The sequence below is a fragment of the Ovis canadensis genome, chromosome 22 (genome assembly GCF_042477335.2).
Source record: "Ovis canadensis isolate MfBH-ARS-UI-01 breed Bighorn chromosome 22, ARS-UI_OviCan_v2, whole genome shotgun sequence".
Lineage (NCBI taxonomy): Eukaryota > Metazoa > Chordata > Mammalia > Artiodactyla > Bovidae > Ovis > Ovis canadensis.
The window spans coordinates 22,292,202-22,306,170 of record NC_091266.1 but is presented as its reverse complement, the minus strand read 5'-3'; the positions used below and the strand labels follow the sequence as shown (position 1 = coordinate 22,306,170).

Genomic DNA, 13,969 nt, shown 5'->3' with positions numbered 1-13,969 from the left:
TTCAGACTTTATTTTTTGGGGCTCCAAAATCACTGCAGATGGTTTTTGCAGCCATGAAATTAAAAGACGCTTACTCCTTGGAAGAAAAGTTATGACCAACCTAGATAGCATATTCAAAAGCAGAGACATTACTTTGCCGACTAAGGTCTGTCTAGTCAAGGCTATGGTTTTTCCAGTGGTCATGTATAGATATGAGAGTTGGACTGTGAAGAAGGCTGAGTGCCGAAGAATTGATGCTTTTGAACTGTGGTGTTGGAGAAGACTCTTGAGAGTCCCTTGGACAGCAAAGAGATCCAACCAGTCCATTCTGAAGATCTGCCCTGGGATTTCTTTGGAAGGAATGATGCTAAAGCTGAAACTCCAGTACTTTGGCCACCTGATGCGAAGAGTTGACTCATTGGAAAAGACTCTGATGCTGGGAGGGATTGGAGGCAGGAGGAGAAGGGGACGAGAGAGGATGAGATGGCTGGATGGCATCACTGAGTCGATGGACGTGAGTCTGAATGAACTCTGGGAGATGGTGATGGACAGGGAGGCCTGGCGTGCTGCTATTCGTGGGGTTGCAAAGAGTCTGACACGACTGAGTGAATGAACTGAACTGAACTGAACTAAGCACAGGAAATAGATATGTCTGTCTTCCTGGCAGAAGTTTCAAACAGAAGAATACATAGGGACTTTGCTGGTGGTCCAGTGACTTACAGTCTGTGCTCCTAATGTAGAGGGCTCAAGTTCGATCCCTGGTCGGGGAATTAGATCCCACGTGCTGCAACTACAAGTTCAGATGCCACAACTAAGACCCAGCACAGCAAACTATCTAACGGAATAAATATATTAAAATAAGAAGAATACTTAGATTGTGATATGCTCTTAACAGTAGCATTGTAACTCATTTCCAAAGTGGTTCTTTGAAAACATTTTTTATTCACCTTCTCAGGAATTATATCTGTTATTATTTAGAAAGATTCAAAAAGCAAGCTAAGAATAAATATGACTATACTAATACTCCCTTCTTTAAAAAACACCCCTTGGTAGACAGGGTCTTAAATAGGATTTGCCTCTCTTCTGCCTACCTCTCTGTAACTGTGCCTTTTTAGACAGTAGTGGGTTGTTGGGGGGAATCCAACATGAAACATGGTAAATGGCTGACCTCTTCTTCAGTGTATTCAGGAAGTTAGATTTAATAATCTGACTCATAAGAGCAAACAATTCCTTAACTTAACCCTTAACTGGTTTTTAAAACCCAATGCAGTGTTAGCCATATGGCATTTGGACAGCAGGGCGTTGGTCTTTGGGGTCAAGTTTTGACATAGGAATAGAGTGAAATAAGAAATTCAAACTTATTAGACAAACTAATTTCTTTCATACTTTTATTCCCCGTTTTCTGTATCTCAGGGGGTCGTTTGAAGATTCTACAACCAGATTTTATACAGCGTGTGTGGTAGAAGCTTTTGCCTATCTGCATTCCAAAGGCATCATTTACAGGGACCTCAAGCCTGAAAATCTCATCCTAGATCACCGAGGTTATGCCAAACTGGTCAGTATGTTTCACACATGGTTTCTGCCTGCATTTTAAATACTAGTTTTTGAAGCTGTGTTCATTTGTAAACATTACAATCTCATTTTTCTTTTAATATATAATATTTTAAAAAACAGGTTTCAGCATTCCTGTTTTCAACTGACTCTTCGTTCAAGTTAATAAAGTTATGAGAAATTAAATTGGCTAGCTTTGAATGCCAAGCATTGCCAAAAGCTTGTGTCCCATTCTGCATTCCTCCTGGCAGCACGTCCTTGACACACTTGTCGTTGTTGGTCGTTAATGTCAGCCATTTTAGTGAGCAAGCAGCGTCTCAGTGTAGTTTTAGGTTTCATTTCACTAATGGTTGGGGACCCTGGTGGCCCAGAGGTTAAAGCATCTGCCTGCAATGCGGGAGACCCGGATTCAATCCCTGGGTCAGGAAGATCCCTTGGAGAAGGAAAGGGCAACCCACTCCAGTATTCTTGCCTGGAGAATCCCATGGATGAGGAGCCTGGCGGGCTATAGTCCATGGGGTCGCACAGAGTCGGACACGACTGAGCTACTTCACTTCACTTCACTTCACTTGAATTAATAAAATCCTGGCAAAACACCCTTAAATAGGTGTTAATCATGCTTAATCACATGTATCCTCAGACCCGGAAAAGCTTCATAGAAGTCCTTTTCGTAGCTGGCTTTCTGACATCCAGAGGGAATAGGTATCTGTCTTATGGAGAATCATCATTTTAGCTTTAAGAATATTGCTAATGTGGCAGCCCTGGTGGCCCGGGGCTTGGGAGGCCCGATCCAGGGGACGCGGGTTTGATCCCTGGTCCAGGGGATCCCACATGCCATGGAGTAGCTGAGCCCATGCCGCACAATTACTGGAGCCTTTGTGTCCTAGAGACCATTCTCTGCAACAGCAGAACCCACTGCAATGAGAAGCCCGCACCTCGCAACTAGCGAGAAGCCCTTGCTCACCACAACTGGAGAAAAGACTTCATACAGCAATGAAGAGCCCCTGAACTGCAACAAAGACCCAGCACAGCCAAAGAATAATAATAATGATAGTGGGAAAAAATGGGCTTTACAGGCAATGTTATCCAGTCCATGTTAGTAATAATATTAGTAATAATAAAATTGGTCAAGAGCTCTAAAGATTTACTGTAGAAAGGAAGTTCTCTTATTTTAAAATGCATAAATTTTGTAGACTTTGCATCTTTCAGTCCCTGATTCTACTTTTCAAGTTTTGGGAATTTTTATTCAAACTATGGTTTTCAAAGAAATTTATATGCCATTAATACGTAATTAATGGCAATTTATTATTTGTATTCTCAACCAGTTGCTTTAGAAAAAATAGGTTTTCTGCATTTGAGGCTCCTCCTTCAAAGTTTTCTAGGACAATGCAGACTACATTTCAATTTTGTCTGTTTCCTAAAGGCAGAGTTATTGGTTCCATAACTTTGTTATTCAGCTCCTTCAGCAATCAAAATAGCTTCTCAATTAATAGAAAATGAATTGTCAACTTCATTAAATCCAGTAGATATCTGGAAAATATGTCCAAGTAAAGGACAAATTATTTGTTTATGCCCCAGTTTCAACTGGCATGAAAGAAAGAAAAATGGAAAGTATTTCTGCAAAGAAAGGTTTGCCTTTATCTTCGATGATGTGAATTTTATCCTATGTTAAGATTTCCACTTTTCCTGTTGAAACTGAACTGATCAGGAAGGGTTTGTTTGTTTGAAATATAGAGATGAGTCCTTTTAGAAGACAGGACTGCAATAGTTTGCGTCCGTTTTCATTTTATGATTATCATCAGTATACTTCAACAAAGTAACTTTTCCACTTTTAAGCTTAATCGAAAGTGGCTTGAAATATCTTGTTTCTCTCTTTGTAAGGTTGATTTTGGCTTTGCAAAGAAAATAGGATTTGGAAAGAAAACATGGACTTTTTGTGGGACTCCAGAATATGTGGCCCCAGAGATCATCCTGAACAAAGGCCATGACATCTCAGCCGACTATTGGTCACTGGGAATCCTCATGTACGAGCTTCTGACTGGCAGGTATGGACATTGATAGGGAACTGCCGATAAAGATAGGCCAGCAAACAGCCACTCCCTCCTGCCTGTGTCCCTCTGATCAGGCTCTTAAAGTTCTTTCACGGGTCTTGTTACCACACTTTATAATTAATTATGCAGATAACCACAGAGAAGGCAATGGCAACCCACTCCAGTACTCTTGCCTGGGGTCACTTAGAGCTGGATATGACTGAGCGACTTCACTTTCACTTTTCACCTTCATGCACTGGAGAAGGAAATGGCAACCCACACCGGTGTTCTCGCCTGGAGATCCCAGGGATGAGGGAACCTGGTGGGCTGCCGTCTATAGGGTCACACAGAATCAGACACGACTGAAGCGACTTAGCAGCAGCAGCAGCAGCAGCAGATAACCAGAGATTCTTAAAGCAAAAATTAAAATGAGTCAGATGAGTGCCACAAACTCAACATCAACTCTTGGTCTCATTATTTATATATATGTGAATGTGGAAGGATCTAGTGTCTTTCTGTGAGATCTGAGCCTAGTCATTTAGTCAGCAAGAAAGATGATAGTCATAAAAATATAGTCTGTTTTTCATGGAAGAGAACCTGTTAGCAATTGTTATATCTAATTGAAATGTGAATGCAGATCTGTTGTGTAATATTGTAGTAACCAACAACTAAAAAAGGTACTACAGATACAACCAGGTATAAAACAGATCATAAACTCAAGGAAAAGAAAAACAAATAACACCACGAAGGCTTGGGCTCGTTCAGCACAATGATTAAGAGGATCATGGTCATTATGAAGTAAAGAGTTCAGAAGAAGGTTAAATTTGTCCGGGGAGGCTTTTGAAGCACATAGGACTAGCTGGATCTCACAGGAAGAATAATGGAAAGTACAGCACTTTCCAGGCAGAAGAGGTATGGCTTAAATAGAGGGGAGTACCACACAAAGACATGAAAAGGGCTGATGGTAAGAAATGACGGAAGATCAGTAAGAGTCACGTTTCAACAATAATGAGTGCTATGCCTGAGTGTTTGGACTCCATCCAGAGAGGCAGTCATTGAAGAGTTTCTGATAAAGGAGTGACATGTGTTACAGTATTTAAGAAAAACAATCTAGTGGTAATGTGTAGAGCAAATTGGAAGGATGGGGAAGCTAGTTTGAAGACCATCCCAATAATTCAGATCTAAGAAGAAGCATGCAGTGTAACATAACGAATTACTTATGAAAACCTAGTAGCTATAGTGAAAATGAGAAAGATGGCACTTTTGGTCTCACCGTTATGAAGATACAATGACTCTATGAAGTACTTAGAAAGTCTAGGACATAAGAAGCACTTCATTAATTCTAACAGCTACTCCTAGTACTACCATTGCCAGGAATAGTTATGTGGTGGTTTTTTTCACTACTCTTGAAACATTTATGTTGACTTCAAATTAATAGACTTTATTGGTGTTTTCTGTTAATTTTAGATGAAAGATATATAGGCAAAGGTAGCTAAGTAATATACAGGAGAAATGATTCAAAGAAACATAGGAAGAGTTCAGACTAACTGATCTAGAATTTCTCTGTGGCTGTTAAGCATGAGCTCTTTAAAAAAATATATCTTCAAAGACATCTGAGTGTTCATAGATGACAAAAGTTGTAAACCTGCAGAGTTCAGGAACAGTACAAAGCTGAAAATCAGATTATAAGCAACATAAAATCATATATAAGCAACAGAAAATAGAATAATAGCAATGAAAACCCAACCAGGGAGAGAGTAAACAGACTTAGGAAAAATAATGGAAAAGGAAAGAAAAAAAAAGGATATATAAATTGTTACAGAAAGAAGATACAGATATCAAAGGAAACAGGAAAAACAACTATATGTCCCCAGCTCTTTCTGGCCTCATGAACTGCCCGGCTCCTCTGTCTGCTATGGATATGAGGAGATGATTACCGATGTGATAGGAAGCATACTCAATTAGGTAACAGAAAACCCACGACACAGACTTGACTCAGGGGATCCTTCTGATCGGCAGTGACCATGGGGAGACAGATTCAGAGTAATAACACCACCATGTGTCCTAGCGTAATTTGCTAGATTCAGTGATAGAAATAATAACATAATCGTATGGGTCTCTAAGCTACAAAAGCATTTCATATATGGGATGGGACTGAATTAAAGTTGGCCTCAACCTTCTCAATAGTATTTTCAGTGCCAAAAGATGGAATATCAAGAGCTATGTAGTTCTGAGAGAGACAGAGTATAACAACTAATTTATCCAAGATTAAGTTATTCTTAAAATATAAAGACAATAAATAATGTGGGTATCCCAGGCCTTTCTTGGAAACACTACTATATGACCAAGTCAACTAAGAGATGAATCAAAATAACTTTGTTTATTAAGCAGATGGAAACATTAAAATCTTTGGCAATCTTAAAAGTTTCAGATGGGAGAGAGAAGGTAAGAAAAACTACAGGCATACTTATTTGTCATCATTCACAATTAGGAATCTTAAGTACCTTTTACAATTGAATTATGTCATTATAAAAGAAAAAACTCCAAAGTCAGTTTATAAAATATTTTTTCTTTTGTTTTTTTATTTTATTGGAGTATAGTTGATTTACAGTATTGTATTAGTTTCAGGTATAGAGCAGTGATTGAATTATACATAAATCTACTCTTTTTCAGACTCTTTCTAATATAGGTTATCACGGAATATTGCGTAGAGTTCCCCACGCTATACAGAAGGCCCTTGTTGGTGATCTGTCTTGTGTATAGCAGGGTGTCTGTTCATCCCACGCTTCTGATTCACTCCTCCCTGCTGTGTTTCCCCTTTGGTAACCATAAGTTTATTCTCAGGGTCTGTAAGTCAGCTTCTATTTTATAAATAAGCTCATTTGTTTCTTTTAAAAAAAATTAGATTCCATCTATGAGTGATACACGATATTTCCCTTTCTCTGACTTAACTTCACTCAATATGACAGTCTCTAGGTATGTTAATGTTGCTACAAATGGCAATATTTTGTTCTTTTTTATCGTTGAGGAATATTCCATTTTATAGAATGTATGTACCGCATCGTCTTTACCCTTCTGCTGACAGCCGTTTAGGTTATTTCCATGTCTTAGCTGTTGTAAATAATGCTGCTATGAACATTGGGGTGCATGTATCTTTTCCAGTTAGAGTTTTCTCTGGATATCTATGCCCAGGAGTGTGATTGCTGGGTCATATGGCAACTCCATTTCTAGCTTTTTAAGATGCACCTACAATACTTTCCTTAGTGGCTACACCAGTTTAAATTCCCACCAACAGTGTAGGAGGGTTGGTTCCCTTTGCTCCACACTGTCTCCAGCATTTGTTGTTTCTAGACTTTTCCGATGATGGCCATTCTGACCAGTGTGAGATAATACCTCAGTGTAGTTTAGATTGGATTTTTCTAAGGTCTGTTTAGGTCTTAACCCAATCAAAAGTGGGACTGTTGTTTCTGTGATACAGAGCTGCATGTTTGCCTCCAAGTTTTATTGTGGCCAACATTACAGTTAGGTCTTTGAGTTTCGTGTATGGTGTTAGAGAGTATTGTAGTTTTACATATAGCTGTCTAGTCTCCACAGTACCACATTTTTAAGAGACTGTCTTTATTCTTGCCTTGTCTTTTGTAGATTGACCATACGTGTGTGAGTTTACTTCTGAGTAAAAAATGTTTTCTTAATTTAAGAGACATTTAGGAATTAATATTGTTGGTGAACAAGTACATATTGAAATTCAGCATTTCTCTCAGTTTTATCCTCATGTTAACTGCAAGTAAAATTAAATTGAATAGTTTTTTTTTAATTTTGAAAAGCATGGATATATAATAGTCTTGTAGGTCTCTCCATCTACACAGAGAAATGTATGAAATTATCTTTGTAAGTATCTGTTATTATTTAAGGGCATTGGGTGATTTTTACTTTTAAGTAATTTATATGTTTCACGTATTGCATGAATATCTTGGACAAAACATCACCTTTAATAAGTGATTTTTGTTGTCTTTCTAATGAAAGTGAAAGTTGCTCAGTTGTGTCCAGTTCTTTGTGACCCCATGGACTATACAGTCCATGGACTTCTCTGAGCCAGAATACTGGAGTGGATGGCCTTTCCCCTTCTACAGGGGATCTTCCCAACTCAGGGATTGAACTCAGGTCTCCTGTATTGCAGGTGCATTCTTTACCAGCTGAGCCACAAGGGAAGCCCTGTCTAAGATAAATACAAAAGCAAAAACATAAGTTAGAAAAAACATGAAGCTGTTAACAATAAATCCAAGATGTGGTGGTGCTTCATTTTATAGTGAAAATAAAAACTGGCAGGTTACTTTGACAGCAAAGAGAATATTCAACCAAACATTATATAAGGAGAAAATCCTTATATTCTAGGAGAATACTAAATAGAACTGAATATTAATACGTTATAAAAAGTTGTTTAAACTGAGAGGTAACAGTTAATTACAAAGTAAACAGAAAATACTTATTACACAAAAATAAGCTCAAATGGATTACAGACCTAAGTGTGAGACTGGACACTATAAAACTCCTAGAGGAAAACATCAAGTCCAAAACACTCTCTGACATAGATTGAAACAGTATCTTTTTTGATCCATCTCCTAGAATAATGGGAATAAAGCCAGACACAGACATATGGGACCTACTTAAACTGAAAAGCTAACGAAACAAGTTGAAAAGACAACCCACAGATTGGGAGAAGTTATTTGCAAATGATGTGCCCAACAAGGGATTTAGTATTCAAAATTTACAAACAGCTCATGAAGTTTAACCTCATCAAAACAAACAACCCAATCAAAAAATAGGCAGAAGACCTAAATAGACATTTCTTAAAAGAAGACATACAGATGGCCAAAAATCACATGAAATCAATATCACTATTCAGTTTGGTTCAGTTCAGTTGCTCAGTCGTGTCCGACTCTTTGCAACCCCATAAGTTGCAGCACGCCAAGCCTCCCTGTCCATCACCAACTCCCAGAGTTCACTCAAACTCACGTCCACCGAGTCGGTGATGCCATCCAGCCATCTCATCCTCTGTCGTCCCCTTCTCCTCCTGCCCCCAATCCCTCCCAGCATCAGAGTCTTTTCCAATGAGTCAACTCTTTGCATGAGATGGCCAAAGTACTGGAGTTTCAGCTTCAGCATCATTCCTTCCAAAGAAATCCCAGCACTGATCTCCTTTAGAATGGACTGGTTGGACCTCCTTGCAGTCCAAAGGACTCTCAAGAGTCTTCTCCAACACCACAGTTAAGAAGCATCAATTCTTCGGCGCTCAGCTTTCTTCACAGTCCAACTCTCACATCCATACATGACCACTGGAAAAACCATAGCCTTGACTAGACAGACCTTTGTTGGCAAAGTAATGTCTCTGCTTTTGAATATGCTATCTAGGTTGGTCATAACTTTTCTTCCAAGGAGTAAGCGTCTTTTAATTTCATGGCTGCAGTCACCATCTGCAGTGATTTTGGAGCCCCAAAAAAATAAAGTCTAACACTGTTTCCCCATCTATTTGCCATGTCATGATCTTAGTTTTCTGAATGTTGAGCTTTAAGCCAACTTTTTCACTCCTCTTTCACTTTCATCAAGAGGCTTTTCAGTTCCTCTTCGCTTTCTGCCATAAGGGTGGTGTCATCTGCATATCTGAGGTTACTGACATTTCTCCCGGCAGTCTTGATTCCAGCTTGTGCTTCTTCCAGCCCAGCGTTTCTCCTGATGTACTCTGCATATAAGTTAAATAAGCAGGGTGACAATATATAGCCTTGACATACTCCTTTTCCTATTTGGAACCAGTCTGTTCCATGTCCAGTTCTGTTGTTTCCTGACCTTTATATAGGTTTCTCAAGAGGCAGGTCAGGTGGTCTAGTATTCCCATCTCTTTCAGAATTTGCCACAGTGTATTATGATCTACACAGTCAAAGGCTTTGGCATAGTCAATAAAGCAGAAATAGATGTTTTTCTGGAACTCTCTTGTTTTTCCATGATCCAGCAGATGCTGGCAATTGGATCTCTGGTTTCTCTGCCTTTTCTAAAACCAGCTTGAACATCAGGAAGTTCACGGTTCACGTATTGCTGAAGCCTGGCTTGGAGAATTTTGACCATTACTTTACTAGCATGTGAGATGAGTGCAATTGTGCAGTAGTTTGAGCATTCTTTGGCATTGCCTCTCTTTGGAATTGGAATGAAAACTGACCTTTTCCAGTCCTGTGGCCACTGCTGAATTTTCCAAATGTGCTGGCATATTGAGTGCAGCACTTTCACAGCATCATCTTTCAGGATTTGAAATAGCTCCACTGGAATTCCATCACCTCCACTAGCTTCGTTTGTAGTGATGCTTTCTAAGGCCCACTTGACTTCACATTCCAGGATGTCTGGCCCTAGGTGAGTGATCACACCATCATGATTATCTTGGTCGTGAAGATCTTTTTTGTACAGTTCTGTGTATTCTTGCCACCTCTTCTTAGTATCTTTTGCTTCTGTTAGGTCCATACCATTTCTGTCTTTTATCATGCCCATCTTTGCATGAAATGTTCCCTTGGTATCTCTAATTTTCTAATATCACTATTAGAGAAATCCAAATCCAAACTACAATGAGTATCACCGCACGCCAGTCAAAATGGATATCATCAAAAAATCCACAAGTAAATGCTGGAGAGGATGTAGGAGGAAAGGAATTCTCCTACACTACTGGTAGGAATTAAATTGGCACAGTTGCTATGAAGAACAGTATGGATGTTTCTTAAAAAACTAAAAATAGAGCTACCTTGTGACCCTGCAGTCTCATTCCTGGACCTATATCCGGATAAAACCATGGTGAGAAAGGATACATGCACCCCCGTGTTCATTGCAGCACTGCTTACAATAGCCAGGACATGGAAGCAACCTAAATGTCCATCAGCAGATGAATGGATAAAGCAGCGGCAGCAGTGAATATATACAATGGAATATTACTCAGCCATAGAAAGAATGAAGTAATGCCACATGGATGGACTTAGAGACTTTCATACTGAGTGAAGTCAGAGAAGGAGAAATCTCATGACATCCCATGTGTGTGGAATAAAGAAAGAAAATATACAAATGAACTTATTTACAAAACAAAAACAGACTCACAGATTTACTGAACAAACTTATGGTTGCCAGGGGAAAGGCCTGGGGGAAAGGGATGATTAGGCAGTTTTCAACTAATATGTACACACTACTACATTTAAAATGGTTAACCAACAAGGTCCTACTGTATAGCACAGGGAATTCTGCTCAATGTTACGTGGCAGTCTGGATGGGAGGGGATTTGGGGGAAGAATGGATACATGTGGCTGAACCCCAGTGCTGTCCACCTGCAACTATCACAGTCTTGTCAATCTGCTATCAGTTTAGTTCAGTTAAGTTGCTCAATCATGTCCGACTCTGTGACCCCATGAACCGCAGCACGCCAGGCCTCCCTGTCCATCACCAACTCCCGGAGTTCACACAAAGTCATGTCCATCGAGTCGGTGATGCCATCCAGCCATCTCATCCTCTGTCATCCCCTTCTCCTCCTGCCCCCAATCCCTCCCAGCATCAGAGTCTTTTCCAATGAGTCAACTCTTCGCATCAGGTGGCCAAAGTACTGGAGTTTCAGCTTTAGCATCATTCCTTCCAAAGAACTCCAATATAAAATATTTTTTAAAAGTACTTGCTACAGAAAATAGGGACACAAAACTTAAGGCAGATACTATCCAACCTTTTTTAAGTAATTCGTTGTTTTCAGCTTTCTCAGTAGAAGGAAATAATTTGAACTTCTGTTAATAAATATGACAGACAGAAAATAATCCATAAAATGTCTTCCCCCAAGAAATATGAATAAACACTGTATTAGAGTAATTTCCAAGGAAATCAGCTATCAAGTCACATCATCATTATTTCTGAACTTGGGGAATGTGGTGGAAGGAGTTGACTTTAGTCACTTCTGTATTCCCTGAGCCAGGCACAAAGCCACAGGCCAAGGATGGCTAGGTAAATAAACCCAAAGATTTGGTTACGAGGGATTGGCCACTACATCCTTTCTAACAAAGAGGAGGTCTTAGGTTAGGTTATCTCTGAAGTCTGATAAAGAAGGAGAAAAGCATAGGAGGAGCACTGTTCTGTAGGAGCATTAGTTCAACAAACATTTACTGACAACTTACTCTGTGCTATGCATTCCCCCAGACTCGGGGAATACCAGCGTGGAACTGGAAGAGAAGATGGGTATAAAACAAATACCAAAATGAAGTAGTTACAAAGCACAATAAGTGGCAAAAAAAGAGTTCTATAAGAGAGTATGATAGGTGAATCTAACTTTAAGTTCTGGTATTAGACCATTACGTTAGTTGATAATGGTTATGTGATTGGTTGTATTAGGTTGATCACAGTAGGCCTTTTTGAGTAAGCAACATAACACTTAAGCTAAGACTTCATAAGTGAGGCATTAACCAGGAGGCCTGGGAAGAAACTTCCAGGCAAAATGAACAGTGCCCTGAGGTGAGAGAATATTTGGTCCTTCAGAGGAGCAGAGAGAAGACTGGTATGCCTGGATCCCAGTGAGTGAGGGTAGAGCTGGCATAAGATGGGGTCATATCTGTGATGCTCCTAATGATGTTGGACTTCAAGTGTAATCAGTGAGCTTGCAAATGTGAGAAAGGGCCAAAAAATAGAAGAGGCTTTCTGAATGACTAAGAACAGCAAGAGGGGTTAGTCACCAGCACTAAAAAAGAAATGAGGGGAACAGTGGACAAACCTGACCCATTTAAGGGTTTTGCTAAATGATTTGCTCGGCAAGGTTTCTACACCGTTTTGCTATGAATCAAGTTTCGTTCTACTACCCCTATTAATATATGTCTCCAAATAAGAACTGATGTCATTTGTGGAGTTGTTGTTATAACACTGTAACTTTTCTTGTTTAGAAAACTAAATACTATCTCTCTCTTCATATCTGTCATTCTTGCAGCCCACCTTTCTCAGGCCCAGATCCTATGAAAACCTATAACATCATATTGAGGGGGATTGACATGATAGAATTTCCAAAGAAGATTGCCAAAAATGCTGCTAATTTAATTAAAAAACTGTGCAGGTGAGTATTTCAATCATATTGTTTTTCCCAGTATGATCCTTTAAAAAAATAGATTTTTTAACAATTATTACTTTATTTTTAGGGATAATCCATCAGAAAGATTAGGGAATTTGAAAAACGGAGTGAAAGACATTCAAAAGCACAAGTAAGTGTTCTTATAACTTATGGTTTAAGAGTTCAAAGACTATTTCCTGAGGCTGATGTTTTTAAGTTAGTGGATATATAACTGATGCAACTAGTCCATAGGAGCATCCGATGAGACAGGCAAACTAGTTAGCCTTGTTATTTAAGATCTTTCTAGTTTTGTCTCAAGGACTTTATTTAGACGCATCTGATCCTAAACAACAGAATCACTGAATTTAGTTTTTCCCAGCTCCTAGTAATTAGGACTTTTCCTCTCCAGCATGAAGAAGAAATACATATTTTTAATTCTGAAATTCTGTTCTCTACCAGAATATTAAAAACAAAAGTATGCCACCATATATCATGCCTCATTTCTTTAACTAAAACATAGTTTTTCAACCATTTCCTAATTGGATGCTATGACAGTGGGAAAAAAAGTACAGAGTACAGTCATTTTTTAAAACAACGCAGCATCTTAAATAGTGAATCTTACCCATGTTGATTAAATGTTCTAAAGCTAAACCAAGATCACATTGGTCTTTCCCTATCGGTTTCTGTAACATGCAGAGGAAATTCACATCCTACCAAAGGAATGTGTTTCCCACAATACCTATGAATGTCTAAAAAGCCTGCGGGAATTTCCTGTAATTATTTGCTAATGATGAAACCTTTCAAAGACAACAACAACAACAACAAAGACCTTTGTGATATTTGGTCCCCATTTTCACAAAAAGCCATACTCAAAGTACCTTCATTGAACCAAAAAAAGAAAGAAAGAAAATGAGATACAGATACATAGAGACCAAGACAGTGATGTGAAAAGGTTAATTAACTGAGGCTGCCCAGTAACAAAGATGGAAGGATAATTTTCCCTCCTGACATTTCATTCCCTGATTCTGCCTCCTTAAAATAACAACCTGTAGGGTACAGGGCCAAGCATATTATGGCATTTATTAAGTTATAATGATCATTTTGGAACAAGGTCATGACTGAAATAACTAGAATAAAAAGCAATTGCTATTGGTCTTTAAAATTTTGACAATTAGATTTTTTTAAAAAAATGAATTCCACTTAATAAGCTAACATTTAAAATCTGCAATTAAATAGAAAACATTATTCTTATAATGAAAATGTTTGCTTACCTGTTTTCCATCAGTCATGGACATCATATAAGTTGTTTTGAGAA

At 38.8% G+C, this 13,969-nt stretch overlaps 1 protein-coding gene across 3 annotated transcripts in view; it reads left to right on the top strand.

The window, feature by feature from the left end:
• Nucleotides 1-13,969, top strand: part of PRKG1 (protein kinase cGMP-dependent 1) — a 1,303,224-nt gene that overhangs the window by 1,286,635 nt on the left and 2,620 nt on the right. For all 3 annotated transcript variants that reach the window (XM_069567846.1, XM_069567847.1, XM_069567848.1), the window contains 4 exons: nt 1,393-1,534; nt 3,412-3,575; nt 12,538-12,660; nt 12,743-12,805. In XM_069567846.1, coding sequence (XP_069423947.1) covers nt 1,393-1,534; nt 3,412-3,575; nt 12,538-12,660; nt 12,743-12,805 — 492 coding nt within the window. The remainder of the gene's footprint in view (nt 1-1,392; nt 1,535-3,411; nt 3,576-12,537; nt 12,661-12,742; nt 12,806-13,969) is intronic.